General features: G+C 43.4%; 1 protein-coding gene and 1 long non-coding RNA gene across 14 annotated transcripts in view; one reads left to right on the top strand and one right to left on the bottom strand.

Annotated features, from left to right (window-relative positions):
- The window catches only part of LOC109571184 (uncharacterized), a 57,045-nt gene extending 51,893 nt beyond the window's left edge, over window positions 1-5,152 (bottom strand). For all 8 annotated transcript variants that reach the window (XR_011561294.1, XR_002182618.2, XR_011561299.1 and 5 more), the window contains exons 1-2: window positions 4,974-5,152; window positions 4,716-4,804 (exon numbers count right to left, since the gene is read on the bottom strand). This is a non-coding gene — a long non-coding RNA (uncharacterized lncRNA). The remainder of the gene's footprint in view (window positions 1-4,715; window positions 4,805-4,973) is intronic.
- A 587-nt stretch (window positions 5,153-5,739) lies between these two features.
- MAPKAPK5 (MAPK activated protein kinase 5) overlaps window positions 5,740-20,159 on the top strand; it is a 33,118-nt gene continuing 18,698 nt past the window's right edge. For 3 of the 6 annotated variants that reach the window (XM_019977569.2, XM_019977568.2, XM_019977567.2), the window contains exons 1-7: window positions 5,740-5,940; window positions 13,797-13,870; window positions 14,465-14,540; window positions 15,337-15,434; window positions 16,912-17,020; window positions 18,455-18,544; window positions 19,319-19,414. In XM_019977569.2, the coding sequence (XP_019833128.1) occupies window positions 5,908-5,940; window positions 13,797-13,870; window positions 14,465-14,540; window positions 15,337-15,434; window positions 16,912-17,020; window positions 18,455-18,544; window positions 19,319-19,414 (576 nt within the window). In that variant the 5' untranslated portion in view covers window positions 5,740-5,907. Of the gene's footprint in view, window positions 5,941-6,292; window positions 6,411-13,796; window positions 13,871-14,464; window positions 14,541-15,336; window positions 15,435-16,911; window positions 17,021-18,454; window positions 18,545-19,318; window positions 19,415-20,159 lie in introns of those variants that run through there. The other 3 variants (XM_070770172.1, XM_070770174.1, XM_070770173.1) reach the window with 3 other exon arrangements.

Genomic DNA, 20,159 nt, shown 5'->3' with positions numbered 1-20,159 from the left:
ATAAAGCTGCTCACATTTGAGCTGGCTTTCCTCAGAGCAAATGGGGAAGAGAATGGGAAAGCAAGAGAGGGGTACCCAGGAGGGAAGCCACAGCCTTTTTGTAATCTAATCTCAGACATGAGAGCCCATCATTTGAAGTGAGTCTCTAGGTCAGCCCATGAGCACAGTGAGGGGATTACACAAGACCATGAATACCAAGAGGCACAGGCATCTCTGAGGGTTATCTTAGGCTGTCTACCACGTTCCTTGATTTCTTGAACAAATATTTATCAAACACCTACTGTGGGCTAGGTGTTGAGGATGGAACTAATAATGCAGATAAGATTCCTTCCCTTTTTGAGAATATTTAATATAATAGAGGAGAGGACCCTAAAGAAAAAAAAGTGGATATATAAATTAAAATTGTGATAAGTACAAGGAAGTGAATTATGAGGTAATATGAATAATTGATTTAGACTGAACCAAGTGTCAGGCCTTGGCTGAGATGGTTGGATGGCATCACCGACATAATGGACATGAATTTGAGCAAGCTCAGGGAGCTGGTGATGGACAGAAAAGCCTGGTGTGCGACCATGGGGTCACAAAGAGTCAGACACGACTGAGCGACTGAACTGAACTGAAGGGTCAGACCCGGGGCTTCCCAGGTGGCTCAGTGGTAAAGAATCTGCCAGCCAGTGTTGGAGATGTGGGTTCAGTCCCTGGGGTGGGAAGATCCCCTGGAGAAGGGAATGGCAACCCATTCCAGTAGTCTTGCCTGAGAAATCCCATGGACAGAGGAGCCTGGTGGCTACAGTCCAATTAGTCACAAAGAATTGGGCACAACTAAGCGACTGAGCACACAAACACCAGGTGTGGGGAGCCAGCTCCGCCCGTGGCAAAGGTCATGAGGAAGGAGGCTTGACATACGCAAAGGCGGGATCAAGCCTCAGGAGTCTCCCTGGAAATTCTCGAGCAATCTACCCCCAAAACCAGAGTCTGCCTACTTTCTGCTTTGTGCTGTCACCTACACCTCTGACTTTACAGGGGGCTGTCCCCCACTACCTCTCTGAAAAAAGAGTTAGCTTACAGCTCCAGTTAATAATTCTTGGGTGTGACAGTGTTTCAACCTACAAACTCCTTTGGAAGTCCTCTAGCCTGCCTGAATAGGTTTTTTCCGGCAACATGTGATTGTTCAGAGCCTCCCAACTGTGAGAGGCAGGAGATGTTCTAAACTGTGTAAATACAGATTCTTTTGAGTAGTTAAAAGATTGATTAGAAATTGTATTGGTGAAGGGTTTTTCACTTGTTGGGCCAATGTTTGCTGCTAAGTCTCCATATCCCTTACCTACTGTGTCCTTGGCGGTGTATTGATTGATATAATGGGTGTATAGAAATGTAAGCAGTTGCCTCAATGTTTGTAATCTTGGACCCTTGAGTTAATTCTTTTCTTGATTGAGCCCACCTCACCTTTGCCCTATAGGAATGCAACTTTCTCCAATGCTTTTTGGAGGCTGGCGCCTGACTTTAGAATAATCACCTTTAGAGAAAAATAAGTTTCTTAAAATGTTAACAGGCTTCCTGGCCAGAAGATGATGTAAATCACCTAAACTTTTGCATATGATAAGTTTGAAAGCCTGACTTCGCTAAGGATCAGGAACTGCTGTCTTTGCATGCCTCTACCCCTTCCCCCATTATCCTCTATGCACAACTTAAGGTATAAAACTGCTTTGGAAAATAAAGTATCTCCTTTTGTTCACCGGAATTTGGTGTCCCCATGTCGTTCTTTCTTTCACCTTCTGGCTGAATTTTTCCTCTGAGGCAGGGAAGCTTGTCAAGCCTACTAATTTTGCCTGGGCTTCTAAGATCCGACCGGGGAGGCCTTAGTGTCTCCTCTCCTTCGGGAGAACGGGAGGACGCCTGCGGCCTTCGTAGGTGACATTAATTCCCTGCTTTGGAATTTTATTCAGTCTCTTTTCTTCACTGAATTTTCCTACTGAGCTATCCTTATTTCAACTGCTTTTCTCCACTAAATTTCCTCACTGAGCTATCCTCATTCTATTACTCTTTATATCCTTAATTAACATTTAATTAAGCAATTGTCTCCTGATCTTCGCCTATGCCGTCTCTCCTTCGAATACCCTGGATCAGCCGGGGCTGGTCCTCGGCAACCAGGGTTAGGCCCAGTCTTTCTGATGAATTAATATTTAGAATGTGGTTGAAGAACACGTAGGAATTGGCCTCTGTGTGCCAAGGAGAGAAAGTTTCTAGATAGAGGGACAACATCTGCAGATGACAGATGTTGAGTTTAGCTGCAAGACTCAGAATGCGTACGGCTCAGACCTCATCTCTGAATCTCTATGTAGCACAGTGCCTGGCACGGAGAGGGACCTGAGAAATTCTTACTGAAAGAACCAAAGAAACCAAGGCACCTTCTATTTCCTAACTGTCGTAGATAATGTTAATCCAAGTCATTTCAAAATTTTCTCCCACAGTTCACTGCAGAATCACTTTCTTATTTGTGTTACAACAGGCAAAGCTGCTATAACAAAAAGCTGTAAATACATGAAAGCTCAACACAAGAGATTTTTTTTTCCCTTCTTCTCTCATATAACAATCTTGAGAGGATGCTGAGATCAACAGGGCAGAGTTCTCTTCCATCCAGGTATCTTCCATCTTAAAGTCTTGCCTTCTCCAGAACCTGGTCATCATCTTCCAGCTGGCAGAGTAAGTGAGAGCATCTGTTGACAGATTTTCCAGGCCAGGCCTGGATATGTGCACATCGTCTTCTGCTCACTTTCCATTGGGGGAGAGCATAGACACATGGCCACACCGACTTTATGGGGGATGGAGAATGTCCTGTAGGTGTATGGCCAACAAAGAGGACACTATGTCTGCACCGCAAAATATATCCCATTATGTGTCCAATTCTCTGGTACATTCCTCAAGAACCTCAAATTAACCAGATAAAAAAGAACTCTAGATTTCTCACTCTCATCAAGTCTTTCATTCACTGAATGGCACCACCATCTATGCAAGTTGCATAAGGTGGTCTCTTAAAAGTTATTCTTTTTTTAAAGTATTTATTTTTATTGCTTTTATTTGGCTGCCCTGGGTCTTAGTTGCCACATGCGGGATCTAGTTCTCTGGCCAGGGACTGAACTCGGGCCTGAGGTATTCAGAGTTCAGAGTCTTAGCTACTGGACCACCAGGGAAGTCCTGAAAATTATTCTTGATTTGTTTCTTATTCTCATCTTCCTCATGGAGTTCTTCAGGAAGTTCTTTCAATTCCACCTCCAAAACATCATAAACCAATCTACTTTATCTTTATGGCCACTGTCTTAGTTCAAGCATCATAATAATCTGGGCTATTCCAACAGCCTCTTAATAACTGTTCACGTCTCCACTTTCACTTGTCCATATTTAATTCTCCATACAGCAGAGTCTTATCTTTAAAAACATAAATTTGATCAGACCCCTCTTTAGTTTAAAACCTTCCAGTGGCTTAGAATAAAATCCAAAGTTCTCATCATGACCCTAAAGGTGTATATCAGCAGTCCCCAACCTTTTTGGCACCAGAAACCACTTTCTAGGAAGACAATTTTTCTACGGACCAGGGTAGGGGAGAGGGGATGGTTTCGGGATGATTCAAGCGCATTACACTTACTGTGCACTTTGTTTCTATTATTATATCAGCTCCACCTCAGGTCAGGCATCAGATTCCAGAGGCTGGGGACCGCTGGCGTAGATGATACAACCCTCTTCACCTTTCCGACCTCATCCTTTACTGCTCTCTCCTACTCTCCCTGCTCCAGCTACAATGACCGAGCTGCTTCTTGACCACGTTTACCTAGCTTCTACTTTAACACTTTTACAACTGCTGTTTCATCTGCCCAGAAAGTGACCTGGATCTCCATAGACAGTTCCTTCTCATTTATCCGAGGTCTCAGCATCAGGGTTGCCACCTGGGAGACCTCTCCTGATCCTCTACTTTAAAAGTCCTGACACCCAGTTAATTCTCTTACCTCAGCATTGTTTACTTTCTTAGTATCCACAAACTGTGCTTTTCTTTCTTTAGTTTCTGCTGCTCTTTCTCAAAAAAAAAAAATCCATGAGCAGGTACTGTGTCTTTTTTCTACTTTTTCCCCAGGGTCGAGTAGGCCTGGCACACAGCGGTGCTCAGTAAATAAGTGAATGAATGAAGAACCACCAAGAGGTGATTAACCAAATACTCTTTCAAGGTTCTTTGATAGGCTGTTGGTATAGCCTGGCTTCTCCACCTTCCCGACCCCTAATCTCCACCACCCCTTGCCCAGGAGAGGTTTGGCAGAAGAGCAGCCGCATCTGGTGAGGCCCTCCTCTCTCCCACGGAGCTATGGGAGCCTGAATTTGCTGGCTACTCCACTTTCCGAAAGGGAAAGATACCCAGCTAAATGCCGACATGAGGAAGAGCGGAGCGAACGAGCCTTGGGGTCAGAGATCTGGGGGGCCCGTGCGGCAGAGCTGGTTCCAGAGCCCCCAGGCCAACCCCATGAGCTGTAGGCTGCTCCCCGCCGCCAGAGCCTAGGGGCTGCAGAGAGGGAGGGCCTGCACCCAGTTCAGCATTTGGTCCGCAGATGGGATGCTGATAGGCAAAGGCTTTAGTGTCCGGCTTTCATTGATTACTTGTTTTCTCGAGCCAGGCATTAAAAAAAAAAAAAAAAAAAGTCATCTGTGTTGGTTGAGTAACGAGCACAAACCTGCGTCCCAGTTCCGACTTGAGCACTTCTCAGCTATCCGCAGTTGTGCGCAAATGAGTTTCGCTCTCTGACAGCCTCAGTTACCTCACCTGTTAACAGGGAACAAGAACACACTTAGCTCAAAGGGCCAAATGCCTACTTTATAAAGATGAGACAAACTAAGGGAAGAAAAGAGCCTCACGTAAAGTAAACGCACCGTATATATATAACTATTATTGCTATTATTATATATAGAACTCTTGTTACCGCCTGACCCACCCGGAGCCTCAGTTTCCAAGCCTGCATCACTAGTCGTTTATCTCCGGATCTTTCCGTAGGGCAGTTCCCGCGCCAGAAGCCCTGTCCACTGCGCAGGGACAAACTAGTTTGTAGTGCCACCCGCAGGCACCAGAGTCAGCTGGTGAGGGCCCGTAGCCCCGCCCCGCCGGCCCCTGACCCCTTTACGTCATCAGCTCGGCGCCAGCGCTGCGGAGGGCCCCGGGGCCTGTCCTGGGTGTGGCGCCACCTTGGGGAGGCCTTGGCGGACGCCTGCAAGTCGACTGCTTGGTTCGCGGGCGGCTCGGAAACCCCAGCTGACCGCGGCGAGGGGCGCGTGGAGCCGTGGGGACACGAAGTCGGGCGACAGGAGGGGCGGCCCAGAGCTCAGGCGGGGCACAGCGCCGGCAGGCGGGCGGCCGGCCGGGCTGCCCGGCGCGGGTGTCCCGGCGATGTGTGGTGCTGAAGCGGCAGCGGGAGAAGCAGCGGCGGCGGCGGCGGGCTCGGCCTCGGCTTCGCGGCGGTGCCGGCGGCGAAGGCGGAGGCGCAGGCTCCTCCTCAGGACCTGGCGAACCCGGACCTAAGCGGCGGCCCCGCGAGGCCCCGACACAGCGCCCCTGATCGGGGCCTTCCCCGCCTCGCCCTGCCCCGGGAGCCTGCCTCCCCGGCCGGGGATGAGGCCGGGAGGCGGCCGCGCGGGGCCCAGCACAAAGAGTTGTTCCCGGGAGCCGCTGCTGCTGCCGCCGCCAGCCTAGAGCCGCCTGCCGAAGCCGAGCCGGCCCCGGGGCCCTCGTCCCCTCAGGTCCCTGGGGGCGGCTGCTGCCCGTCTCCCCGAGACCCAGGGCCCCGAGCGCTGAGCCCCTTGTTCCCCCGGCTGCGGTGGGATCGGGCAGCTGCGCAGCCTCCGCTGCTCCCGGCCTTGCGGGCCCCGCGGAGCATGTCGGAGAGCGATATGGAGAAAGCCATCAAGGTAAGTTGGGGGAGATGCCTCCCCGCTTTGTCTCTTTGGCATTCCTCTCGGCTTCAGCCTCAGAAAGCGGAGAGAACTTAGAGATTCCAGCAACTCCGGCTTTCAGTTCCGTGGGTTCCAACTCCTGGGTTCCGTGGACTGCGTTTTACAGCGCTGAGAGCAAAGGGTTTGTGGAGGGCGCGGGAGGGACGTCCGATTCCCTCCGACTTACCTGCTTGAAGCGGGATGTGATTTGTACTTCCCTAGAATGGAGGGTGGGTGGTGTGGAGATACTTGATGGGAGTAGCACGTAGGGCGCCCTGATACTCTCTATTCGATCACTCCCCAAGTACCATTAGATTTTGTTTTCAGGTGATCTGCTGCAACAGCACTTGGAGAGTTGGATCTTACCCCTCGCTCCAGATTTGTTTGAAATCTGCAGTTTCAGCAGGAGGTGCTTCACCTTACAAAACCTGCCCTTTGGCAAATAGGTTGTTTTCACTTTTCCGTGTGGTTCCTCCCCTTTTCCTGTTTCCTTTTCCTTCTCCTGGGGGGCGTTGAGTTTATTTAGGAGGAGCTAATGGTGTCCTTTACATACCGCTCTGTTAACAAAAAAAAAAAAAAAAAAAGGCAAATATGAGTGTTCCAAAGTGGCCCAAATAAAATTTTGAAAAAAAAAAACAAAAAACCCTGCTTTTTACTTTTTTTAAACAGGCAAACATTGCGGCAGTAAGTCACTAGGAGTCAGAAAGTTACCATTCAGCTGTACTGAGGAAATTAAGTTTCTTATGTAAATTGAACACGGAAGCTTAAAGTTTGATATTTATTACTTACTTATTTTACAGTATTAAGTCAAATCTGTGCATTTAGGAATTTCATTTTCTCTTGAGGGATGGGCAACTCGGGGTTATTTTCCCCATCAAGACACAATCACTACTACCAATAACTAATTAAGAACTTCCACTTCTAACAATTTTGGGGGTTACAAAGTTTATAGAAGTCATCAGTCATTTCAAAGAAAATTCACCTTTTAAAGGAGGCATCAAGACAGAACATATACATTAAGAAATATCAGATTTTAAATGATAGAATTAAAGGATCCAAAAGACTGCTTTGATAGATACATTTTTTTTTCTTTTGGTTTGGATTTCATTGGTATAGCATCATGTATTGCCTAAAGTTATATGATTGGGTTGTGAATCAAAATACATTTGGCAGGTTTTTAAATTCAGCTAGCATTATTTGCTTTGTGCAAGGTGTTGTGTTGGGCACTTGTGAAGCAAAGTCAAGAGCCCTAGATGTCCCTCTTTTGTAGATCTTCTATCTAGATGGTGGAGTTAGTTAATAAACATTGTCAGGTGATTATAATTAAAAGACACATTTCTATCCCTGGATTGGGAAGATCTCCTGGAGGAGGAAATGGCAAGCCACTGCAGTATTCTTGCCTGGGAAATCCCATGGAAAGAGGAGCCTAGTGGGCAACAGTTCATGGGGTCGTGAAAGAGTTGGACACAACTTAGTGACTGAGCACACATTAAAAAAGGTGGAGAGTGCTATTTTAGGAAGGGTGGGCAGGGAAGGTGTTCCTGAGGAGGTGACATTTGTATCAAGCTTTGAAGGGAATGAGGGAGCAAACCTCCATTGTCTTGGGGAAAAATATTATAGGCAGTGGGAACAAAAGATACAAAGGCCCTGAGGTAGGTGCAGGTCTCCTGTGACCCAGGAACAACAGGGTGACTGGAATGCAGTGGGTCAGTATAGATTATGTTGGAGCCAGGTAACCAGAAGCTCAAGTACATAGGGCCTTTAGGCCATTGCAAGAACTTTGGCTTGACCCTGAGTAGAAAGGGAAATCTGAGAGAGTTTTGAGCAGAAGAGATACATAGTTCTAGTGGGCAAATACATAAATGGGGAAGCAGTGTTACTGAGTGCTTATAGTAGTTTCTCCAGGTTGACTCATGAGTTGAAATCTCAGCCTCGCCATTCATTTAGCTGTGTCCTTGAATAAGTCACTTTACTTCTCTGTCACTTAGTTTTTTCATCCATAGGAAGAGGATAAAAAATCTCCCCAGCTCAGGGTTTTTTTTTTTTTTTGAGAATTTAGTAAAAATGTACTTATAATATCTAACATTTAGTAAGAACCCAATGGATATTAGCTCATAGCAACTTAAGAATGGTTCAGAAAGAACTGTATGTAGTTTTCTTCAGTTGGTCACTATTGTCCAACCTGATTTTCTTACTTTTTTTTAAGCTTTTCTTCTTGTACTTATTAGTAGATCACTGGTGAATCTTCCAATTGTATGTGTTCAACCTAATACAGATTGGTTGCCGGGGCCAGGGTCCAGCCCCGGCTGATCCAGGGAATTCAAAGGGGAGATGGCGTCAGCGAGTACACTGGCTTTAATTAAATATTAATCAAAGATATAAAGAGTAATAGAATGAGGATAGCTCAGTAGGAAAATTCAGTGGAGGAAAGAGGCTGAGTAACTTGGTTTACGTGGAAAACCAATAAAACTTCGAGACAAGAAGTTTGCACCACTTACGTAGGCCACAGGTGTCCTTCCGTTCTCCCATGGGAGAGGAGACACTGAGGCCTCCCCGGTCGGATCCTAGAAGCACAGGCAAAATTAGTAAGCTTGGCGGGCCTCCGCGCTCCAGATGGGAACTCAGCCAGAGGTTGAAAGAAAGAATGACATGGGGAAACCAAGCTTCGATGAGCAAGGTCCGTAGCTTTATTTTCAACAGGGGCTTTTATACCATAAGTTGCACATAGAGGATAATAGGGGGTGTGAAATCATGCAAAGTCAGCAGTCTTTGATCCTTATCGAAACCAGCATTTCTTTTCTGCAAACTTATTGTATACAAATGGTTTAGGTCATTTACATCATCTTCTGGCCAGAAGGCCTATTAACATTTTATGACTCTGACAAAGGTTTGTCAACCGTAAGATTTATTTTCTCTAAGAGTAATTATTTTAAAGTTTGGCGCCATCCTCCTAAGGTGTTAGATAAAGCTGCATTCCTATAGGGCAGAGGTGCAGTGGGTTTACAACAAAGGAAAGAATTTATTACCTTAAGGGTCTAAAGTTGCTAACACCAAGGCCACTCCTTATTTTTTCTACATACCAACTATATTAATTAATACACATTCAAGGATACAATACAGGGGATGTTGAGACTTGGCAGCAAGCATTGGCTCATCAATGAAATCTTTTACTAGTTTTATTCTGACAGCTTCTAACTCTCCGAGAGGCTCTAAGCTATTTGAATATCTTAAGCTTCCCGTGCCTCTCGTGGTTGGGAGACTGTAAACAATCGTATGCATAGCTGTAGGAGTCCGGGTAAACTGGTCAGGCAAGTTAGAGAGCCATCTGAGGGGTTTGGATTTAAACACTCCTATTATGCCCAGGAACTTTATTAACTGGAGCTGTAAGTTAACTCTTTTTCAGAGAGAGCGAGATGGTGGTGGGGGACAGCCTCCCGTAAAGTCAGAGGTGACAGCACAAAGCAGTAAAGTAGGCAGACTCTGGTTTTGGGGGTAAATGCTCGAGAATATCCAGGGGGACTCCTGAGGCTCGATCCCGCCTTTGTGTATGCCGAGCCTCCTTCCTCATGACCTTTGCCACAGGCGGAGTTCCTCACGCTGGCTCCCAGCAATTAGTGAAGTTGAAAATATCTAACAACCAGTACTGAATAGGATATACTCCTTGGAAGCAAGCCAGCATCACATCAATTAAAACTTTTGGTTTGTGGTGTCTTATATTCATTGTTTTGGTTTTTTGAGGTTGTCCCTCATTTGGTGAGAACTGAGACCTCTAGAGTTCAGCTGGAAAAGCTATTTTCCTGGGTTTTCACTACAACATTTAAACTTCTGCTGCCTCGTTACCTGAGAATGGGCTGACTGGACTTTAAGATCTCATCCTATTACTCTTAAATATTTAGGATAAGGCCAGCTGGCTACAACCATAGGCTCTGTCTTCTCAGTTTTGTCTCTCCTGCCATAGCCCGTGACTTCAGAACTCCCAGGTCACTTAGCTAAACCTGGATAATGAGCGTTTGGGGATTATGGGATTAGAAATTGCCTTACATATTTGTTTTCTGTTGTATATCGCAGTTTTTAATATTTGATGAACTTAATAAAAATTCATTTCCGTAGTTTTAAAAAACATTAAAAAAATTTCAGTTATAATTCACATATGATAAAGTTCACCCAAGATAAGTGTATAATTCAGTCATTTTTAGTAAACTTAGAGTTGTGCATCTGTCCTCACTATCCAGCTTTAGAATTTTTCCATACACTCCCCACTTCCCCTGAGAGTTCATTCTGCCTCACTGTGGTCAGCCTGTACACTCACTCCCCACCCCAGACAACTTTATTGATCTGCTTTCTGTCACTATTATTTTGTCTTCTCTAGAAATTCCAAATAATTGAAATTATATACATGTAGTCTTATGTATTTGACTTTCACTGAGACTCACGTCCATCGAGTCAGTGATGCCATCCAGCCATCTCATCCTCTGTTGTCCCCTTCTCCTCCTGCCCCCAATCCCTCCCAGCATCAGGGTCTTTTCCAATGAATCAACTCTTCGCATGAGGTGGCCAAAGTACTGGAGTTTCAGCTTTAGCATCATTCCTTCCAAAGAAATCCCAGGGCTGATCTCCTTCAGAATGGACTGGTTGGATCTCCTTGCAGTCCAAGGGACTCTCAAGAGTCTTCTCCAACACCACAGTTCAAAGGCATCAAATCTTCGGCACTCAGCCTTCTTCACAGTCCAACTCTCACATCCATACATGACCACAGGAAAAACCATAGCCTTGACTAGACGAACCTTTGTTGGCAAAGTAATGTCTTTGCTTTTGAATATGCTATCTAGGTTGGTCATAACTTTCCTTCCAAGGAGTAAGCATCTTTTAATTTCATGGCTGCAGTCACCATCTGCAGTGATTTTGGAGCCCAGAAAAATAAAGTCTGACGCTGTTTCCACTGTTTCCCCATCTATTTCCCATGAAGTGGTGGGACCTGATGCCATGATCTTCGTTTTCTGAATGTTGAGCTTTAAGCCAACTTTTTCACTCTCCACTTTCACTTTCATCAAGAGGCTTTTGAGTTCCTCTTCACTTTCTGCCATAAGGGTGGTGTCATCTGCATATCTGAGGTTATTGATATTTCTCCCGGCAATCTTGATTCCAGCTTGTGTTTCTTCCAGTCCAGCATTTCTCATGATGTTCTGCATATAAGTTAAATAAACAGGGTGACAATATACAGCCTTGACGAACTCCTTTTCCTATTTGGAACCAGTCTGTTGTTCCATGTCCAGTTCTAACTGTTGCTTCCTGACCTGCATACAAATTTCTCAAGAGGCAGATCAGGTGGTCTGGTATTCCCATCTCTTTCAGAATTTTCCACAGTTTATTGTGATCCACATAGTCAAAGGCTTTGGCATAGTCAATAAAGCAGAAATAGATGTTTTTCTGGAACTCTCTTGCTTTTTCCATGATCCAGCGCATGTTGGCAATTTGATCTCTGGTTCCTCTGCCTTTTCTAAAACCAGCTTGAACATCTGGAAGTTCACGGTTCACATATTGCTGAAGCCTGGCTTGGAGAATTTTGAGCATTACTTGACTAGCATGTGAGATGAGTGCAATTGTGCAGTAGTTTGAGCATTCTTTGGCATTGCCTTTCTTTGGGATTGGAATGAAAACTGACCTTTTCCAGTCCTGTGGCCACTGCTGAGTTTTCCAAATTTGCTGGCATATTGAGTGCAGCACTTTCACAGCATCATCTTTGGTGATGGACAGGGAGGCCTGGCGTGCTGCGATTCATGGGGTTGCAAAGAGTTGGACACGACTGAGCCGCTGATCTGATCTGATCTGATGCTTTTGAGGTTCATTCATGTTAGTGTATGCATTAGTAGTTCACTCCTTTTTATTCTTGAGGAATCTCTTTATGGGCACTTGGATTGTTTCCAGGTTTTAGCTATTATAAATAAAATGATAAATAAAACTTGTCCATACAAATTTTTGTGAACATAATGTTTCATTTCTTCTGGGAAATAACTAGGTGTGGAATTACTGGATAGTACAGTAACTTTTTAAGGAGCTGTAAAACTTTTCCAAAATGGAATTGTTCTAGGATCATTTGTTCAAAACATTATCTTTTCCTTGTTGAACCACCTTTGGTGATAATCAGTTGTCATAAGTGTATGAGTTTATTTTTTGGATTCTCTTTTTTTCATTCTTTTGGTTTTATTTTTTTAAATTCCCTTTTCTGTTTCATTGATCCATATGACTGTCTGTGCCAGTGCCACACTGATGTGATTACTGAAGCTTTATAGTAAGTTGTCAAATTGAGTAGCATGAGAACCATCTTGGTTTTACTATTTCAAAATTAAGTTGGCTATTCAAGTTCTTTGTATTTCCAAATAAGTTTTAGAGTCAGCTTGTCAGTTTCTACCAAAAAAAAAAACGTGTGTTGGGATTTTAACGGGGATTCCGTGAATCCCACATGCAGCAGTGAAGATCAAAGATTCCGTGTGCCACAGCTAAGATCCACTGCAACTAAATAAGTGTTAAAGAAAAAAACTGGCAGCAGAAAGGTATGGAGATGAAGACTATTCTCAGCTTGTTTTACACATTTACATATTCACTGGATAGAAGCTCTGTTTTCATCTCTGAACTTAGCCTGGTGTCTGGCACTTCTAATTGCTCAGTGCGTTTGTGTTACATGGACAGATGTCCTGTTGCTAGACCTGGGAGTCAGGATTCTGTTGCTAACTATAGTCTATCAGATTTTCATTGCAACAAAACAGTTTGAAAGTCTCATGAGTTTTGGCCTAACTTCTCAAGGTCTACAGTTGGTTTTCAGTACTGCCCATGGAACCCTGAAAAATGAATTTTACTCTACCACAGTTTAAATGTATGACTTCCTTGCCTAAAAACATGGCAACAGAAGCTCAGTATATAGTGTGTGCGTGCATGCTCAATTGCTTCAGTCGTGTCCAATTCTGTGACCCCATAGACTATAGCCCGCCACGCTCCTCTGTCCATGGGATTCTCTAGGCAAGAATACTGGAGTGGGTTGCGGTGACTTCCTCCAGAGAGTCTTCCCAACCCAGGGATTGAAATCGCGTCTGCCTGCATCTCCTGCATTGCAGGCACATTCTTTACCCCCGTGAGCCACCTGGGAAACGCCAGTATGTAGTGACTACACAGGAATTCCATAAAAACTTTAGGCTGTAGAGCTCTATATGGAACTATGGAAAGCTATTGGAATCTATTTTTAAAAAACTATAAAGAATATAGTTATACAATGAATGTATGTCTTTGTGTTCAAAATAACACTTGAAAACCAAATAAATGTACTATGATATTTACTGTTATTTTATTTGAACTTAATAAGTTTTAGTTTATTCAGTTATTCCAATTTGATCAGTTAAGGATATAGGCCTCTGTGGCATAGCAGCATTTATAAGACCAGTCTTTCTAGAATCTTAGAAAATCCACTTGACCATTTGAAGAAATAAGTCCTCAGTAGTTTTGAAAGGGTATCTTCCACACTCAAGAAGAAAAAACGACAACCAAAACACCCCAAAACCAGCAACGAGGATTGACTCACATGGATCTTGAAGATGAGCTGAAGAATTTCTTTTCACCCCCAAGTTTTTTGCCTTCTCTTGTTGGAAAACAGTGCCTAGCCTAGTCACTTAGGTGAAATGTCTAATTATATAGCCTTTCACAAAGCTCTACTTACCAGCTTCTTTCAGGAGGTATCAATAAGATATTGAGCTGTTACGGTCTTCTGTTGTTCCATCTCTGCCTAACTATTCAACTTTTAATTGGAGAATCATTCTCTGCCTCCTCCCTTTTTATTTTAATAGGAAAGCTCCATTTTAGAAGAATACAATATCAATTGGACTCAGAAGCTGGGAGCTGGAATTAGTGGTCCAGTTAGGTAAGAGACCCATGTGCTGCTGCTGCTGCTGCTAAGTCGCTTCAGTCGTGTCTGACTCTGTGCGACCCCATAGACGGCAGCCCACCAGGCTCCGCCATCCCTGGGATTCTCCAGGCAAGAATAGTGGGCTGCACACCATGACAAAACTGTTCTAAAAAGGGCCATTCATAATACACATAAAGTTAGAAGCATTATGTGTTCCAGATTTGTGAAATAGTCTTAATTTAACAAGTCGAAGTATTTATGATAGGCTTTTTCTCATCCATGTAGAAATATATTTAAGTGACATGGTCTGTGACAGGATCATTTAAGATGTTGATACCAGGGAGGCGCTGTGTGAGTCACTTGTCACCAGCAGAGGCCATTTTTTCTTTCTTTACCAGCCTCAAATTGATTTCCCGTGTCTGAGGCCTGTGGAGGGTGGGTGAGATGCCTCTTTCTGCCTTTCCATCTGTTAACCCTAGGGGCAAGTTTGTTCTGATGTGCCTGGATATATTTTTGATTAGAAGTACAGTTCTCAAAGAACAGCTTGTTAGATTAGTTTTTACGGTAACATAGATGATTTCTGATTGAATTTTTTTCTTTCAAATCTAGAGTCTGTGTGAAGAAATCAACGCAAGAACGGTTTGCACTGAAAATTCTTTTTGATCGTCCAAAAGCTAGAAATGAGGTATGAACCTTTATTGCCTTGACTTGCCTAAATATTTGAAGTGCCTAAGAATTTATTCTTTTTACAAGTAAGGCAGCTTCCTAGAGAGAATACAGAAATGCACAAAGAATTTTATGTTCATACTTACTCTTTTTATGTTCATACTTACTTTTCCCTATTCATGTTGTTATTATAAAGCAGTCCTTCATCCATCAATACCAAAAGCTATGAATAGAGTCTTGCTTCCTTTCAAACCACTTCTTTCTTGTTCTTTTTCAATTAATGTGATTCTTGTACTCCGAAGTAGTCAGGTTTACTTTAGCTTTTACTTATTGGAAAAGGTCCTAAAAGGGTGGAGATAGAATAGTATGAGGAAGGTTCTAGTGAATGATATATTGAAAAGGTGCTGTAGAACTCTGAAGATATGTTTCTAGTTTTTCAGTAATAGGCATTTGTTTAAAATTATTTGGATGTGGTGATGACATGTTAATTATATGCAATGAAGGACTTATTCTTTTGCTTAGAGATATATGAATAATTTCTGAAATAAGATGAATTTTTCATTTGGTAATAGGACAGCAGAAAATACATCTGTTGGTGAGGTTTTTTTTATTTCATGGAAAGAGCATTAAGGAGGTAATTTGTATATGAAAGCATTTTTTTTTAATGTCATTCCAGATGATCAGGTTTTTTACATAATAGGCTCATGCCCAGGCCTAGTGTGGTCACTTTTGGCAGGGGTATGGGGTGGGGGAGTTTGGAGAGAAAATGCTGGCCTCCCCTATGTACAGAAGCATTTCCTCTGTTCTTCTTTAAGGTACGTCTGCACATGATGTGTGCCACACACCCAAATATAGTTCAAATTATTGAAGTGTTTGCTAACAGTGTACAGTTTCCTCATGAGTCCAGCCCCAGGTAAGACTACACAGGGTCACTGTCACCTGCTCACCTCTCCATGGGTAAGCCAAGGTGTAGTGGGATCTTCTCTTTTGTGCTCTCTTTCTCTTCCCTCCCCTCCCTTCCTTCTTTCTTTTTCTTCTCTTCTTTACTTTTTATTTTGGATATTTTCAAACATTTGTAAAAGAATTATGTACTGAATCCCCAAGTGCCCATCACTTATCCTCAGCATTTATTAACTCCTTGCCAGTCTTGCTTCGTCTGTACTTCACTCACTCTCCTTTCCCCGCTATCCCCGATTATATATGATTAATTTCTCTTTTGAAAAAGCATATCATGTGGAGTTTAAACAGATTCTATTTCAAATTAGAAAAGGGGACCAAATATTCTAGGCAATGTCTTGAAGCTGATATGGCAAAAGGCCTTTATTGCTTAGTCTGGCATTCCTTTTAAAGGAAGAGATCAATGTCATTCCTTTAGCCTCCAAATGCTTGGGAAGCCCATTGAGTGTGACACCATTGGGTGTCATTCTAAATCTTTTCCAGGGAGTTCAGTACCAAGGGGACTGAGATGTGAACCTGTCACTCTAGCAGTGTGGTAGGGACCAAGGACAGGCACGCATGAAATACTTTGAGCTTACAGAGGAGGAGAGCTGCTGTCTGTAGGCTGGGGGGTGAGGCGTCTTAGCGTGGTTGTTCTGGGCTTGGACTTGAAGGAGATGTGCAGGAGTTTTCCAGGTGGAAAAATATGAATTTGTAAAGAAAAACGGGAAATCAAATGATTATTTCTTAAAATTGTGCTCTGTTGGTGAAAGCATTTGGATGGAAGGTGGAAGCATTTATATCAAAGAATGGTAACCAAAATTCAGATTTTTTTTTTTGGACAACATAGGAATTTTTGCTTTTATTTAGTAGCTGTTTAACCCTATCTGACTGTCTTGCTGGGCATGCTATGGGTCCTATGGAAAACTAGTGGAGTAGGGGTGGAGAATAGAGACGAGGAGGGAGAGAATGTGCGTGCACACACCATGCCCCTCCTACACACACACACGCGCATGTGCGTGCACACACCACACCCCCTACACACACACACACACAATGTGCGAGTACACACCACGCCCCCCCTACACACACACACACACACACACACACACACACACACGAATAAATAACAAAGACAGCTCAGCCTATACAAAGTCTTATTCTGTTTTCAATATGCTTTCAGTATAGCTTCCCTAAAATACATATACACGTATAGAATCTTCAAAAGGACCATTGTCTTCAAAACTAATTGTTTTACTTCTTTTGGCATCTTAGAAGCCTTTAGCTCAGGGTTAGTCCTTATTCATGGTGTCCTGCCGGTAGTGACAGGGGGTCCAGCTCAAAGGGGCTGGCAGGACTAGACTTAGGACATGTTTTGTTGATGAAGTATCTAGCTACTTGATGTTTCAGTTTTTTTTTTTTTTAACTTAACAAAATCAAATGCTTTCAAACAGGGCTCGGCTCTTAATTGTAATGGAGATGATGGAAGGGGGAGAGCTATTTCACAGAATCAGCCAGCACCGGCACTTTACAGAGAAGCAAGCCAGCCAAGTAACAAAGCAGGCAAGTTGACCCCGGGTACCAGTCAGACTGCCAACAGTGTTGGTTAACAAGCACAATTTCACTGTGGGGGGAATAAAAGAAAGCTTGGAGAAAAGCTCTATTTGATCTCTCATTGCCTGCTTTGTTATGTAATTAGAAAAGATGCCTTGACAGGAGGAATGTGGGCCCCTTTTCTGCTTTGGGGAGGGAGCTGTACTCTTCAGTGGCTGTCGATTGTTTGCTTATCATAAGATTTAAATAAACTCTGCAAGGAAGGTAATCTTAGCTCCTTTTTAGATGGTAGATAATCTTTAGGCAGGTAGCTTCCAAGCCACTGTTATTGGACTTTGAGATGCTGCTGCTACTACCTAAAAGACTGTGTGGTATGAAAACACATTCTAAGACAATTGCATTTAAGATACTTTTTGCTCCTGAGTCACTTTTCTCTCATCAGATTTTAACAGTATTCTAAAGTCTTTGTAATTCTGAGGGTATTCCTGGTTATATGTTCTTTCTATTCTGACGTCACGTTTTATTGCTAGAGGTGTGATCTTTTCACAAACAATACTAGGAGTCCAATTGGAAATAACCTCATGAGGAGATGGAAAGCCAAACCCTCAAGGTTTCTCTTTAGGCCAAGCAAGCAAAACAGAGAAGCATGACATATGGCCCAGTTGGTTCTTAAAGAAAAATTCTTCCAAATTTTCTGCGAGCCTCAAGCATTTTTTGAGGCCTCCTTTCTAGTAGGGAGGAACTGCTCTTTGGAATGCCAAGACAGTTCCATACAGAGTGTTAAAGAACAGGTGCAATCTGTTCTGTTAGGTTTTAAAAAATTATAGCTTGTGTTTTTCAAACATTAGGACTAAAGGATGAGCTCTAATAATCTGTAAAAACAGACCTCTTTAAAGCCACCAAAACAGGCAACATTTTCAACCAGTGGGATGAGCAGATTGGAGCATCAGATGGAAACATCCATTCAGCTGCTTTCTGTTGTTCTTGAAGGCAGAACTTCAAGTCCTGCTCCCTGAAGAGCTCAGGTCTCTCTTGAGCCAGGCGTTCGTGCCACTGCCCCGCTAGGGGAAACGAGGCCTGTTGAAGACTGCCTGGCCCAGTGTTTGCTCTGCAGTGCTTATCACATCTCACATTAATGGAAGTGGAAGTATTTTGTTTTCCCATTTAATATAGGATTTAACCATCAGTTTATTCTGACAAAGAATTATTTTCCTGTTGTATTTTTCTTTTTGTTGAACAAAATATAGGTTGCTATTAAATGAAGCTTACTTCATTTCTATTTCTTGGTATGTAAGTCTTAATTTCTGCTGTAAAGCTGAAATCTGACCACAGTCTTAATTGACTTAGTAAGGGTCATTTTTTAGCATCCTGAGTTTTCTAAGCCAGGGGAATTCAAGAATAATCTCTTCTAAGATGCGGTCGCTCCATTATGTCCTTTTCCAGATAGCTTTGGCTCTACAGCACTGTCACTTGTTGAACATCGCCCACAGAGACCTCAAGCCTGAAAATCTGCTCTTCAAGGATAATTCTTTGGTGAGATGACTTGCTTTTCTGTATTTCAGTGCCGCTACTCCCAACATAGTTCAGGAGTGGTGCATGGGTGTGTTGGTGTGTATATGTTTGGAGTGCTCTGAATCCATGTTGAAGAAGCGTTAGGCCAGAGTGCTTCCGGCAGCTTACTTTCCCCATCTGTTCCCTTGGTAGAGGCTCAAGAGAAATTTTACCATACTCCTGGTACCAGTCATTTTGGATGATACTGATACATGTTTGTACAGAAGGACTTAAGATTTGGGATATCATTTGGAAGGACTTTGGGAAGGGGCAGGAATCTTTATGCTGTTATATGTTACCTTGAAACTTAATGGTTGTGTTTATGGTTAATCCCGATAAGGTGTTTTCCTCTCCAGCCCCAACCCACACCCATGCGCTATGTCCTACCAGATTACAGATTACTGACTCTGGCTATCACGAAGCTGACATTAAGGGTGAAGCCGCACTCTAGACTGATGAGAGATGATGCACAATAGGCAGAATCAGGGCACATGCGACTAATATCTTGGTTTGAGTGCTGCCTTTACAAGTTAGGAAACAGGGATAACTGAGTGGGCAGAAATCTCTCATTTGTGTTTTACTAAGAACAGCTCCTCAATATGAATCTTTGTATCCAGACATGAGGACATGCTACTCATAGGTTCCAGTTCCAGCCAGAAACTCATGAGAGCTCAAGGTGACATGTCTTACACCTGGATTTTCCTTTAACATTTTCTGAGAACTGTGGGGCAGTGATTCCCATTTGTTTGATTTCAGGATGCCCCAGTGAAGTTGTGTGACTTTGGATTTGCCAAAATTGACCAAGGTGACTTGATGACGCCTCAGTTCACCCCATATTATGTAGCACCTCAGGTAAGCATGTGCTGTTTCTTCCATAGGATGTATCACCAGGCTACCTGTAGACTCATATTTCTTCCATTCTACAGCATGAGTGGGCATATATTACAAATGGAAAGGGGAGAACTCAGCTTCAGAAATCCATAGGCTGCTTAATTTGGTATAGGCATTTTATTCTTTTAACAGCAACCTTACTGAGGTATGATTAGTATACTGTAAAAATACTTCTACCTTGGGCTTCGCTGGTGGCTCAGAGGTTAAAGCATCTGCCTGCAATGCGGGGGACCTGGGTTCGATCCCTGGGTGGGAAAGATCCCCTGGAGAAGGAAATGGCTACCCACTTCAGTATTCTTGCCTGGAAAATTCCATGGACAGAGGAGCCTGGTGGGCTATACTCCACGGGGTAGCAAAGAGTCGGATACGACTGAGCAACTACACTTTCGTGTAGTTTGATGAGTGTTGACAGATGGATACTTCTGCATGGACCTTGCCAAAATCAAGAAGTAAAACAGTTCTGTCACTTCAGAAACCATCTTGTGCCTTTGCAGTCATTCTGCTCCCAAATTAATCCCCTTAATTAAAACCACTGATCTACTTTCTGTCATTATTGGTTAGTCTTGCCTGTTGCAGAATTTCAGTAGAATGGAATTCCTGTACCTTTTGTGTTTCACTTCTTCGACTCAGCATGTTTTTGAGATTTATTCATGTTGCTGTGTGTATCAGTAATTAGTTCTTTTTTATTGCTGAGTAGTATTCCATC

This window comes from Bos indicus, chromosome 17, assembly GCF_029378745.1.
Source record: "Bos indicus isolate NIAB-ARS_2022 breed Sahiwal x Tharparkar chromosome 17, NIAB-ARS_B.indTharparkar_mat_pri_1.0, whole genome shotgun sequence".
In the NCBI taxonomy this organism is placed as follows: domain Eukaryota; kingdom Metazoa; phylum Chordata; class Mammalia; order Artiodactyla; family Bovidae; genus Bos; species Bos indicus.
The sequence above is the reverse complement of the archived record's forward strand: the minus strand, read 5'-3'. Positions and strand labels throughout refer to the sequence as shown.